General features: G+C 49.0%; 1 protein-coding gene across 1 annotated transcript; it reads right to left on the reverse strand.

The window, feature by feature from the left end:
• Window positions 1-5,245: 5,245 nt before the first annotated feature.
• On the reverse strand, window positions 5,246-13,387 carry Ser3 (sericin 3). Its single transcript, XM_028174075.2, has 3 exons — window positions 13,334-13,387; window positions 11,993-12,023; window positions 5,246-9,263 (listed from the first exon to the last, which is right to left on the reverse strand). Exons 1-3 carry the CDS (start codon window positions 13,364-13,366, stop codon window positions 5,560-5,562), a joined length of 3,768 nt encoding a protein of 1,255 aa, XP_028029876.2. The 5' UTR covers window positions 13,367-13,387; the 3' UTR covers window positions 5,246-5,559.
• Window positions 13,388-13,679: the final 292 nt, after the last annotated feature.

A 13,679-nucleotide genomic window follows, 5' to 3' on the forward strand; every position in this document is an offset into this window, starting at 1 on the left:
ACCTGGGCCACTTCATTTAGACTCTTGAGGTATGTAAGTATGTCACGAAATTGTGATCCCTTGAGTTTTCAAACTAGACCGGATCGTAATCCCCGTAGCTAATTATTGTGGCTAGTCCGGATAAACATGCCTATAGCCAAGCCATTGGACCGGATAGACTCTTCAATGTCTTAACTTTTTTTGTTTCGTTCCCCTTTTTTTCATTATTTTTTTCCTTCTTTATTTCACACCTTTTTTTACCCTCCATTATCGTAGCTTTTGTTGAAATATTTCTTGAACCTAGAAACCTACCATCTATTTAGATGGAGTTTCTTCAGAAATAGTGCGAGATCGACAATAGTTTTTCTACATTTCTAATACCTGCACCCGAGGTGCCAGAGCTTACAGACATTGTATCACACCCCTCACAAAAAAGGCACATTTAGCCAGTGCCTTCTTCTTCTTCCAGTGCCTCTTCAATCCTGAAGGTTGGCCGTTAGCTTTCTATATTCGTTTTTATCTGCAGCCAGCCGGAACAGCTGTTCGACGGAGGCAATACCAGTCCACTCCCGGATATTCCGGAGCCATGATTTCTTTCTTCGCCCAGCACGTCTCTTTCCGTCCACTTTGCCCATAATTATCAGCTGGAGCAGCATGTATCGATCGTTCCTGAGGCGCTATAGCCAGTGCCATAACTGTCAATTATTATACGGGCATTCTTCCCGTAACTGTCAGGCGCGCCCCCGATGCGTCAAATAAATTTTTTATCATCGTTAAGCGATTTCAAAGCTGCGTTGACTGCTCTTTGAAAAACTTGTGGAGCATTTCGAAGACCAAAGGGCATAGCCGAAAATTCGTATTGGCCTGTTGATATAATTTGTTTTCTCTATTACTTTATGGACTTTCAGCTGGTGGAAACTAGAGGCAAAATCGAAACTACAGTAAAATCGGGCTCCGTGTAGTTTGCCTATCTGGACATTGATTAAGGGAAGAGGGTAACTATCAGTGCACGTTATCAAGCTCTCTGTAATTCACATACATACGATCACCTCCATCTTTCTTTCTTACAAATAAAATGGGGCTTGCAAATGGCGAGGTACTTTGATTATGTTAGCAATAATATTTCGTGAATCTTTTCGTTAACGATTTTCAGTTCAGTTGGGAATAACCGAATAAGTGTTCCCTTTCTGAATGTACACGTACCGCCACAAATAGAGAGAGATGGAGAAGCCTCACAAAAGCTGCAACCAAGCAATAAGACATAAATATCCACGACCACTCCGCAAGGAGTGTACGACTGAGAAGAAAAAGAAAGCTGATAGCCTTGAGAGTCTATGTCAGCGTAACCTAACAAGTAGGTGAGCTCACGGGGCTCAAACCTGACGATCTGTTTTGTGCGACAATAGTCACTCGTATTCATAGTAGTAAGTGGGGGTAGCTTAGTCATTTTGGGGGTCGATTGCTTCCCGCTTCCGTAGGTTTAACCCGCGATTCCCTACAAGTGACCCCTGGGTGGTGCAAAACGGGAGCCAAATAAATAATAGGTGGTAGGACTTGTCCGACTGGCTGGCGACCACCCTCCAACTAGAGTCCGCCGCCAAATAGCCTAGCTGTGTTCCGGCGTGTGGGTTGGAGAGCCAGTTTTATTTTATTCCTTCCCTTTCCTCTTCCTTGTTCGGGGTGAATCTTGATGATACCTGGAACATGCGGAGCAGATGTGCGTGCGAGCTCGCGGGACGTGATTGTTTGACGGGGGTATAGGGAGACCCAGTGAAACGGTGTTCGCCGCCGCCCGCCGGTCAGTTGGGGACCTGAACCCGGGTGTCACTACTCAACTCCGCCCCGGGAAGCTGTCCCGCCAACCGGTGTAAAAGCCTGTGGTGCGGTCGTCGTGCCGGAGTGGATCCCGGCGATCGCACGCAGGGTGGACTGGGGGCCCTTCCATGCCCTGAGTCAGTCTCTCACGCAACCCGTGGTCGAGCACGTACTGTGTTCCGCGCTTTATTCAGGTGTTGTCATGATTTCGCCTCGAACTTCCTACCCCACCTAATCCCACTCTCCACAAAAAATATGACAGTTCGAAAAAGAAAAAGGGTTTTGTCGGCGATTCCCCATTCCACATTTAATGTGGATTTCAGCAATGTAAGGGGTCTACATAGCAACCTCGACGCCGTACACCACCATCTTGAGACGGCGCAGCCTGCCCTACTTTTTCTGACGGAGACGCAGATATCTGCTCCGGATGATACTTCGTACCTTGAATACCCCGGCTACGTATTGGAGCACAACTTCCTGCGTAAAGCCGGGGTGTGTGTATTCGTCCGGGCTGATGTCTGTTGTCGCCGTCTACGAGGCCTCGAACAACGGGACCTGTCCCTCTTGTGGCTACGCGTAGATCACGGGGGTTGTACCCGAGTCTACGCGTGCCTGTACAGGTCCCACAACAGTGATGCAGGTTCAGCTCTGATAGAGCATGTGCAAGAGGGGACTAACCGCGTGCTTGAGCAGTACCCATCTGCGGAGGTAGTGGTTCTTGGAGACTTTAACGCTCACCACCAAGAGTGGTTGGGGTCCAGAACCACTGACCTCCCAGGCCGGGCTGCCTACGATTTCGCCCTGGCCTACGGCTTCTCCCAGCTGGTGACACAGCCCACCCGTGCCCCAGATATTGAGGGGCACGAGCCTTCTCTGTTGGACCTTCTGCTGACCACCGATCCAGCCGGATACAGTGTGGTGGTCGACGCTCCGCTTGGATCGTCTGATCACTGCCTTATCCGTGCTGCCACACCACTCTCTCGTCCTGGTCGTCGAACGACGACCGGGTATCGAAGAGTTTGGCAGTATATGTCAGCAGATTGGGATGGATTGCGTGAATTTTACGCATCCTACCCATGGGGGCGGTTCTGCTTTTCCTCTGCTGATCCTGACGTCTGTGCGGACCGTCTTAAAGACGTGGTGCTCCAGGGGATGGAATTGTTTATTCCGTCCTCTGAAGTGCCCGTTGGGGGTCGCAGCAGACCCTGGTATAATAATGCCAGCAGGGATGCTGCACACCTCAAGCGGTTCGCATACGTGGCATGGAATGATGCCAGGAGACGTCGGGATCCTAACATCTCGGAGGAAAGGCGGAAATATAACGCCGCTTCCAGGTCCTACAAGAAGGTTATTGTCAGGGCGAAATCGGAGCACGTTGCTAGAATTGGCGAGCGACTGAAGAGCTATCCCTCTGGGAGCCGTGCTTTTTGGTCGCTCGCCAAAGCTGCAGAAGGAAACTTTTGCAGGTCTAGTCTCCCACCACTACGCAAGTCCGATGACAGTCTGGCCCATAGTGCGAAAGAGAAGGCTGACCTTCTGGTCAAACTCTTCGCCTCGAACTCGACTGTGGACGACGGGGGTGTCACACCACCGAACATCCCCTGGTGTGATAGCTCCCTGCCGGAGATCTGCTTCACACAGTGTACAGTCAGGCGGGAGCTCCGACTCCTGGACGTCCATAAGTCGAATGGGCCGGACGGCATCCCTGCAGTGGTTCTGAAAAGGTGCACCCCTGAGCTGACGCCTGCGCTAACGCGTTTGTATCGTCTTTCTTATTGCGCTAACAGGGTTCCGTCTTCATGGAAGACCGCCCACGTCCACCCTATCCCCAAGAAGGGTGACCGGTCGGACCCATCGAACTATAGGCCTATCGCGATAAATTCCTTGCTTTCCAAGGTGATGGAGCGAATAATAAATATACAACTCCTGAAGTATCTTGAGGATCGCCAGCTGATCAGTGACCGACAGTACGGCTTCCGTCACGGTCGCTCAGCTGGCGATCTTCTTGTATACCTTACTCACAGGTGGGCTGAAGCCTTGGAAAGCAAGGGCGAGGCTCTTGCTGTGAGCCTTGATATCGCGAAGGCCTTCGACAGGGTCTGGCATAGGGCACTTCTGTCGAAGCTACCATCTTACGGAATCCCCGAGGGTCTCTGCAAGTGGATCGCTAGCTTTTTGGATGGGCGGAGCATCATGGTTGTTGTAGACGGTGACTGTTCTGATACCATGACCATTAACGCTGGCGTTCCACAAAGTTCGGTGCTCTCCCCGACGCTTTTCATCCTGTATATCAATGACATGCTGTCTTTTGATGGCATGCATTGCTATGCGGATGACAGCACGGGGGATGCGCGATATATCGGACATCAGAGTCTCTCTCGGAGCGTGGTGCAAGAGAGACGATCAAAACTTGTGTCTGAAGTGGAGAACTCTCTGGGGCGAGTCTCCAAATGGGGTGAATTGAACTTGGTTCAATTCAACCCGTTAAAGACACAAGTTTGCGCGTTCACTGCCAAGAAGGACCCCTTTGTCATGGCGCCGCAATTCCAAGGAGTATCCCTGCAACCTTCTAAGAGTATCGGGATACTTGGGGTCGACATTTCGAGCGACGTCCAGTTTCGGAGTCATTTGGAAGGCAAAGCCAAGTTGGCGTCCAAAATGCTGGGAGTCCTCAACAGAGCGAAGCGGTACTTCACGCCTGGACAAAGGCTTTTGCTTTATAAAGCACAAGTCCGGCCTCGCGTGGAGTATTGCTCCCATCTCTGGGCCGGGGCTCCCAAATACCAGCTTCTTCCATTTGACTCCCTACAGAAGAGGGCCGTTCGGATTGTCGATAATCCCATTCTCTCGGATCGTTTGGAACCTCTGGGTCTGCGGAGGGACTTCGGTTCCCTCTGTATTTTGTACCGTATGTTCCATGGGGAGTGCTCTGAGGAATTATTCGAGATGATACCGGCATCTCGTTTTTACCACCGCACCGCCCACCACCGGAGTAGAGTTCATCCATACTACCTGGAGCCACTGCGGTCATCCACAGTGCGCTTCCAGAGATCTTTTTTGCCACGCACCATCCGGCTATGGAATGAGCTCCCCTCTACGGTGTTTCCCGAGCGCTATGACATGTCCTTCTTCAAACGAGGCTTATGGAGAGTATTAAGCGGTAGGCAGCGGCTTGGCTCTGCCCCTGGCATTGCTGAAGTCCATGAGCGACGGTAACCACTCACCATCAGGTGGGCCGTGTGCTCAACTGCCTACAAGGGCAATAAAAAAAAAAAAAAAAATATGAATTCTCTTGAATACCGTTTTAAACAGTCGACATGCCAACATTAAGGAAACAGTTGATTTCAACTATTTTTAGTTAACTAAATGGTGACGTTGCGCCGACGTTTACAATTAGAAGTTTATATTGTAACATGATGAATTGTCTTGGGATGTAAATTAGAAACAGCGATTAATGTTCGTAATTTATTTATGTTATATCCAAAAGTTAAATAGTTTTACAGTAAACATGTTAATGTTCTTCCAATATGAATTTTGCGTTCTAAATGTAATAAAAGCTATCGTATATTGTGTTTTGCGTTTTCAGCTCACATTAATATCGATAAAGGAAGTCTTATATGTAGTTCTATTAACGAAATAATTGACGAATCGTTACAGAAACCATCGCATCGTGTCCGCTATGGTAATTAAACGAGGTGCGGAACGGTGCCCAAATAATATTACCTTTATCGCTATTAACATGAAACATTTAAATCGTTGGCCGTTTTAGTCGGTCTTCTCTTCGAAGTTCACGTCGCTGCTTAATGAAGAACTTTCACTGGCACTCGAAGCGCTAAAACTGCTACTGGCCTTTGATTGGCTGCTCGAGTATTCACTTGCTGACTGGGTGCTTTCAGATCCATCAGCGGCCTCGGCAGATTTCTGTGAACTGCTTGAGAAGTTCTGTGACTGTTCACTGCTTGAAATTTCTTTTGCGCTGCTCTTTTGTTCAGTTCTACTGCTATGATTAGAATGGCCACCGCTATTACTGCTCTTACTATCTGTCTCACTTCTGCTACTATGAGCTTGCTGACTTCTGCTACTTTGGGCTTGTTGACTACTGCTGCTTTGGGCTTGTTGAATTCTGCTACTTTGGGCTTGTTTACTACTACTGCTTTGGGCTTGTTCACTGCTGCTACTATGAGCTTGCTCGCTTTTGCTACTTTGGGCTTGTTTACTACTGCTGCTTTGGGCTTGTTTACTGCTGCTACTTTGGGCTTGTTTACTACTGCTGCTTTGGGCTTGTTTACTGCTGCTACTATGAGCTTGCTGACTTCTGCTACTATGAGCTTGCTGACTTCTGCTATTTTGGGCTTGTTGACTACTGCTGCTTTGGGCTTGTTTACTGCTGCTACTATGAGCTTGCTGACTTCTGCTACTATGAGCTTGCTGACTTCTGCTACTATGGTGGTTGGAGCTCTTTCTAGACGAACTTTTTTTAGTGGACGCATCAGAGCTTGTGGAATGCTTACTATTTGATCTGGCTGAATCAGTTTGGTCATCGTCTGAGTTGTCACCAGAACTTCCTCGAGAACTGGACTTTTTATCACCACTTTCACTTGATCCAGAGCCCTTAGAACCAGAACTGTTCTTGCTACTCGAAGATTGACTGCTTGATTTACTGTTGTTACTACTATTACTGCTACTCTGAGATGATTTTTCGTCACTGCTGCTACTGCTTGCGCTTTTACCTTGAGAACTGCTGGAAGACTTACTGCTATTTCCTTTTGTCGCACCACTGCTGTCGTCGGAATCCTCATCAGTTCCTCCCGCTGAACCGGTTCTTCCCGAACCAGAGCCTCCATTACCGCTTTCTTCTGATCCCGAGCCCTTAGAACCAGAACTGTTCTTGCTACTGGATGATTGGCTGCTTGATTTACTGTTATTGCTACTATTACTGCTGCTCTGAGATGATTTTTCGTCACTGCTGCTACTGCTTGCGCTTTTACCTTGAGAACTGCTGGAAGACTTACTGCTATTTCCTTTTGTCGCACCACTGCTGTCGTCGGAACCCTCATCAGTTCCTCCCGCTGAACCGGTTCTTCCCGAACCAGAGCCTCCATTACTGCTTTTTTCTGATCCCGAGCCCTTAGAACCAGAACTGTTCTTGCTACTGGACGATTGGCTGCTTGATTTACTGTTATTGCTACTATTACTGCTGCTCTGAGATGATTTTTCGTCACTGCTGCTACTGCTTGCGCTTTTACCTCGAGAACTGCTGGAAGACTTACTGCTATTTCCTTTTGTCGCACCACTACTGTCATCGGAATCCTCATCAGTTCCTCCCGCTGAACCGGCTCTTCCCGAACCAGAGCCTCCATTACTGCTTTCTTCTGATCCCGAGCCCTTAGAACCAGAACTGTTCTTACTACTCGAAGATTGACTGCTTGATTTACTGTTGCTACTACTATTACTGCTACTCTGAGATGATTTTTCGTCACTGCTGCTACTGCTTGCGCTTTTACCTTGAGAACTGCTGGAAGACTTACTGCTATTTCCTTTTGTCGCACCACTGCTGTCATCGGAATCCTCATCAGTTCCTCCCGCTGAACCGGTTCTTCCCGAACCAGAGCCTCCATTACTGCTTTCTTCTGATCCCGAGCCCTTCGAACCAGAACTGTTCTTGCTACTGGACGATTGGCTGCTTGATTTACTGTTATTGCTACTATTACTGCTGCTCTGAGATGATTTTTCGTCACTGCTGCTACTGCTTGCGCTTTTACCTTGAGAACTGCTGGAAGACTTACTGCTATTTCCTTTTGTCGCACCACTGCTGTCATCGGAATCCTCATCAGTTCCTCCCGCTGAACCGGTTCTTCCCGAACCAGAGCCTCCATTACTGCTTTCTTCTGATCCCGAGCCCTTAGAACCAGAACTGTCCTTACTACTCGAAGATTGACTGCTTGATTTACTGTTGTTACTACTATTACTGCTACTCTGAGACGATTTTTCGTCACTGCTGCTACTGCTTGCGCTTTTACCTTGAGAACTGCTGGAAGACTTACTGCTATTTCCTTTTGTCGCACCACTGCTGTCGTCGGAATCCTCATCAGTTCCTCCCGCTGAACCGGTTCTTCCCGAACCAGAGCCTCCATTACCGCTTTCTTCTGATCCCGAGCCCTTAGAACCAGAACTGTTCTTGCTACTGGACGATTGGCTGCTTGATTTACTGTTATTGCTACTATTACTGCTGCTCTGAGATGATTTTTCGTCACTGCTGCTACTGCTTGCGCTTTTGCCTTGAGAACTGCTGGAAGACTTACTGCTATTTCCTTTTGTCGCACCACTGCTGTCCTCGGAATCCTCATCAGTTCCTCCCGCTGAACCGGCTCTTCCCGAACCAGAGCCTCCATTACTGCTTTCTTCTGATCCCGAGCCCTTAGAACCAGAACTGTTTTGGCTACTGGAAGATTGGCTGCTTGATTTACTGTTGTTGCTACTATTACTGCTGCTCTGAGATGATTTTTCATCACTGCTGCTACTGCTTGCGCTTTGACCTTGAGAACTGCTGGAAGACTTACTGCTATTTCCTTTTGTCGCACCACTGCTGTCATCGGAATCCTCATCAGTTCCTCCCGCTGAACCGGTTCTTCCCGAACTAGAGCCTCCATTACTGCTTTCTTCTGATCCCGAGCCCTTAGAACCAGAACTGTTGTTGCTACTGGAAGATTGGCTGCTTGATTTACTGTTGTTGCTACTATTACTGCTGCTCTGAGATGATTTTTCGTCACTGCTGCTACTGCTTGCGCTTTGACCTTGAGAACTGCTGGAAGATTTACTGCTATTTCCTTTTGTCGCACCACTGCTGTCGTCGGAATCCTCATCAGTTCCTCCCGCTGAACCGGTTCTTCCCGAACCAGAGCCTCCATTACTGCTTTCTTCTGATCCCGAGCCCTTAGAACCAGAACTGTTGTTGCCACTGGAAGATTGGCTGCTTGATTTACTGTTGTTGCTACTATTACTGCTGCTCTGAGATGATTTTTCGTCACTGCTGCTACTGCTTGCGCTTTGACCTTGAGAACTGCTGGAAGACTTACTGCTATTTCCTTTTGTCGCACCACTGCTGTCGTCGGAATCCTCATCAGTTCCTCCCGCTGAACCGGTTCTGCCCGAACCAGAGCTTCCATCACTGCTTTCATTGGTACTTGAAGAATCTTTGTTGTATGACTGGCTCTGGTACGAGCTACTGCTTTGTCTAGCGCTAGAACTTTGCTCGTCGAAGCTGCTGCTGGTAGCGTGGCCTTCAGTATTATTGATTACTGATAAACGATCATCGGAGTCCTCGTCATTTGATTCTGAATTTCCACCGACGAGACCTGATCCCCCTTGGTTGTCATCTGCTCCTGAATCGTGACGTCTCACACCACAGCCCCTGCCTCGACCGCCTCCGCAGCCATACCTGTACCCGCAGCGTCTCGGTCTAGATTCCTCTGGAAATATTCCACAAGACTATAAATAATTGTAAATAGACATGCTTGAACAAAAACCGACTTCAAATAGAAAAAAAAAGATATAACAAAACAAATGAATGTACACTAAAACAATAATCATCGAAATCGGTTGGCGTGATATTGAGTTATTGAGTTATTCATCTATTTGTCGTGCACGTACTTAATGCAAATTTAAGATTTATTACATGGTTTTCTCATGGATACCATTAACAGAACTGTACTAAATTGAAATGGGACCACGCAGGAAGCATCAGCTTTCTAATAAAAAAAGAATCATCAAAATCGATTTTCCCAGTCAAAAGTTATATCGTGTTGTTGGATGAGGTGGGCAAACTGCTGGAACGCATTCTGGCAGCCCGCATCATCCAGCATCTGATCGGGGTGGGACCCGATCTGTCGGCGGAGCAGTATGGCTTCCGAGAGGGTCGCTCAACGGTGGACGCGATCCTTCGCGTGCGGGCCCTCTCGGAGGAGGCCGTCTGTGGGGGTGGGGTGGCCTTGGCGGTGTCGCTCGACATCGCCAATGCGTTTAACACCCTGCCCTAGTCCGTGATAGGGGGGCGCTGGAAAGACACGGAGTGCCCCTCTACCTTCGCCGGCTGGTCGGCTCCTACTTGGAGGACAGATCGGTCACGTGTACCGGACACGGTGGGGTCGTACATCGGTTCCCGGTCGTGCGCAGTGTTCCACAGGGGTCGGTACTCGGCCCTCTTTTGTGGAATATCGGGTATGACTGGGTGCTGAGGGGTGCCCTCCTCCCGGGCCTAAGCGTAATATGTTACGCAGACGACACGCTGGTCGTAGCCCGGGGAGGGAGCTTTGCTGAGTCTGCTCGTCTTGCCACCGCTGGGGTAGCGCATGTCGTCGGCAAAATTAGGAGATTGGGCCTCGACGTGGCGCTCAGTAAATCCGAGGCCATGTGGTTCCACAGGCCCCGGAGAGTGCCACCTGTCGATGCCCATATCGTGGTTGGAGGCGTCCGGATCGGGGTCGGGGTACAGTTAAAGTACCTCGGCCTCATTCTGGACAGTCGTTGGACCTTCCGTGCTCACTTTCAGCACCTGGTCCCTCGTTTGTTGGGGGTGGCCGGCGCGTTAAGCCGACTTCTTCCCAACATCGGGGGGCCTGACCAGGTGACGCGCCGTCTCTATACGGGGGTGGTGCGGTCAATGGCCTTATACGGGGCACCCGTGTGGGGCCAGTCCCTGGCCGTGGGGGTAGCGAAGTTGCTGCAACGGCCGCAACGCACCATCGCGGTAAGGGTCATCCGTGGTTATCGCACCATCTCTTTTGAGGCGGCGTGTGTACTGGCTGGGACGCCGCCTTGGGTCCTGGAGGCGGAGGCGCTCGCCGCTGACTATCAGTGGCGAGCTAACCTTCGTGCCCGGGGCGTGGCGCGTCCCAGCCCCAGTGTGGTCAGAGCGCGGAGGGCCCAATCTCGGCGGTCCGTGCTGGAGGCATGGTCCAGGCGGCTGGCCGATCCTTCGGCTGGTCGTAGGACCGTCGAGGCGATTCGCCCGATTCTTGTGGATTGGGTGAATCGTGACAGAGGACGCCTCACTTTCCGGCTCACGCAGGTGCTCACTGGGCATGGTTGCTTCGGTGAGTTCCTGCACCGGATCGGAGCCGAGCCGACGGCAGAGTGTTACCATTGTGGTTGCGACTTGGACACGGCGGAGCACACGCTCGTTGCCTGCCCCGCATGGGAGGGGTGGCGCCGTGTCCTCGTCGCAAAAATAGGAAACGACTTGTCGTTGCCGAGTGTTGTGGCATCGATGCTCGGCAGCGACGAGTCGTGGAAGGCGATGCTCGACTTCTGCGAGTGCACCATCTCGCAGAAGGAGGCGGCGGGGCGCGTAAGAGACGCACAAGCCCGCCGCCGTCGACCGGGGGCCAGGGAGGCGGATCTCGCCCTAACCCTGGCCCTGTTTCGGGTCCCCCTCATATGTCGGTCTGGGGCCCGGCGAAGGGGCCTAAGAAGACGACGTGCAAGCTGCTCTGCACGCATTTTACGCAAGAGCATCCGGGTGATGGAAGGCCGGCTATCCTCGACCCACGCTGGTTCTGACCCAGCGGGGTATTTCGTAGGATAACCAATTCAAACCGGCGCCATCTAGGCGGGCTTCGGACAGCCTGCCGACCGAGAGGGCTTGTGGTCGTGGCGCCGACGATCGCTGGCCCGGCGTCCCGAGGGGGAGGGTGATGGGAGAGATGTGCTCCGCACTAAACGCTTCACTCTCCTCCCCTTGCCTTTTCATGAGTTCTGTCTCATGCGAGGGTTGGACGTTGGTTGTTGAGCGACAGGAGGTTTTAGTCGGTTCGACTCCGACATGCCCCACCCTCCATCCCCAGTGGAGGGTGGGAGTCCGGCGATTTCCTCCTGACACAAAAAAAAAAAAAAGTCAAAAGTTATAAGAAAACAAACATAAAAAAAACATATAGTCGAATTGAGAACCTCCTTCTTTTTTGAAGTAAAAAATAGCATTCAACGAGCATTTTAATAATTAAAAGAGTTCGCCCATGATATTATCTTGGTCCATAGGCGGTCATAGGACTGTCTCTAGGTGATAAATATTCTATAAGTTCCGGCACACCTAATCGCCGAAGTATAACCACGTTTGTACGGTATATCAGCGAAAAAATTCTTAATTTAGCATTGCGTGTGGACGCAAACGTTTTTTTTTTGTAACAGTTAAAACATTACTTACGGCAAGGCAGAGCCTGGACGGCTACAATAGCCTGAAAAAGAAACAACGAATTATTAATCTTTTTATCTATTAGCTCAGAGACTTACAATACTGGACATAGACCTCCACCAAGCTGAAAGGCGTGGCATGGATAGGTGGACCGATGGCCTATTGAGACTCGCGAGGATCTGCTGGATGCGAGCAGAGCAGGACCGAACTGTTAAAGTCTCCCTCTTTTTTATTACTCAGAAAAGCCTTAAAAGCACCATCCATGTAAATGATTGGGACCCAACCAACCAGTCAAACACTGATGGCACTGTGTACCAAGCATATCCGAAGCGTATACGAACGACAAATAACACGACATGGTTACTGTAGAGCTTTAAATACCGCATCCCACTGATCCTCATTAATACATTAGAACAATCAAATTGATTCATCTCACCGGTATGTAAAATAAACATTTTTGCGCAGCACCAGCGAAAGTAATACTAAAACCACGTCTTTATAGTTCAGAATGCGACGATGCTACGCCCCAGCGCTAATATTCAGTTGAACAGGAATCAGGAGGAGAATCCAGTGAGAAAAGAACATGTGGATACCAAGCCGCAAAGACGATGGGAGACTGAACGAATTGCCTCTGAGATCCGCATCGCTAAACGGGACATGCTTATTTATACGAATCGAACTCTTCGGCTGAGTTGAGGAGTATTCACTTGTGATATATAAGTGGCGTGGATTGGGCTTATGTGCAGGAGTAAACGACGGCGTTCGGATGATGATGACAATGATGGTATAACTCGAGGACGCTCTGCTTCTTTAATGTCCCCATCACTACTTGGTCTTTGGCCCTTACAAATGAAGTGTGACGGAGCTCTAAGCTCTAAGGAGCAAAGTTGAAGATAAAGCTCCAGCCGCGGTTGAAAACATTTGCGCGATTTTTATCCACGACATTCTTAACTTAAATGCTTGCTCTCTTCTTGCTATGTTACCTGCTATTGTTGTGGAATCGATTGTTAATTGTATCGTCACAAGATGAAATTCGAAGAACTTTATTGGCTTTAATACGCGGAATAAATATAGAAAACACCGTTTCGGCAGCTGCTTGTGTGTTCAATGAACCATAAAACCAATTTAAAAGCCAATATAATTTGTGGAAATTTACCGAGAACAGGCGCAGCACTAGCGTCCCTGTTTGTCGGCAAATGGTGCGAATAAGAATTGAACCTCCGAACTGAATTGTTCAAAGCGTTCCCCTGGGATACAGCGAATGCCAAGCTTTTTAAGTATCAGCGAATCCAAACGACTGTCTTCGCGGTGTTTTTGGATCCTTTATCGGAGAATATCTTAGAAATGACTTACCACTATCAGGAATAGAGCAACTTTACAATTCATCTTCGAAGCTTCGATTGCTCTGTCTGTAAACGCCCAAAGGCCGGCTATTTATACTAATTTGTTGGAGAAATATTCCCTTTATGAATAAACAGTTACCAATAAAATTAATAATTAATTATTTGTTTAATACACTTGTTTTTCTATAACGCATTTAAATTGTTTTTTTTTTGTTTCTATAACATATGCTACGAACATCTTTAGCGAGCCTCGGAATTATGATACTTTTGTAAAATTTACTTTTTTTGCTGTTGCCCTTGTAGTCGAATTAGCATACGGCCCACCTGATGGTAAGTGGTTACCGTCGTCCATGAAC

This window comes from Bombyx mandarina, chromosome 11 (genome assembly GCF_030267445.1).
Source record: "Bombyx mandarina strain Sakado chromosome 11, ASM3026744v2".
Classification (NCBI taxonomy): Eukaryota; Metazoa; Arthropoda; class Insecta; order Lepidoptera; family Bombycidae; genus Bombyx; species Bombyx mandarina.

Coding starts and splice junctions, on each gene's coding strand:
- Ser3 (XM_028174075.2), bottom strand. CDS start 13,366: ATGAATTGTAAAGTTGCTCTATTCCTGATAGTG. Junction 12,024..13,333: donor TTGCTCTATTCCTGATAGTG/GTAAGTCATTTC, acceptor TTTCTTTTTCAG/GCTATTGTAGCCGTCCAGGC. Junction 9,264..11,992: donor CGTCCAGGCTCTGCCTTGCC/GTAAGTAATGTT, acceptor GAATATTTCCAG/AGGAATCTAGACCGAGACGC.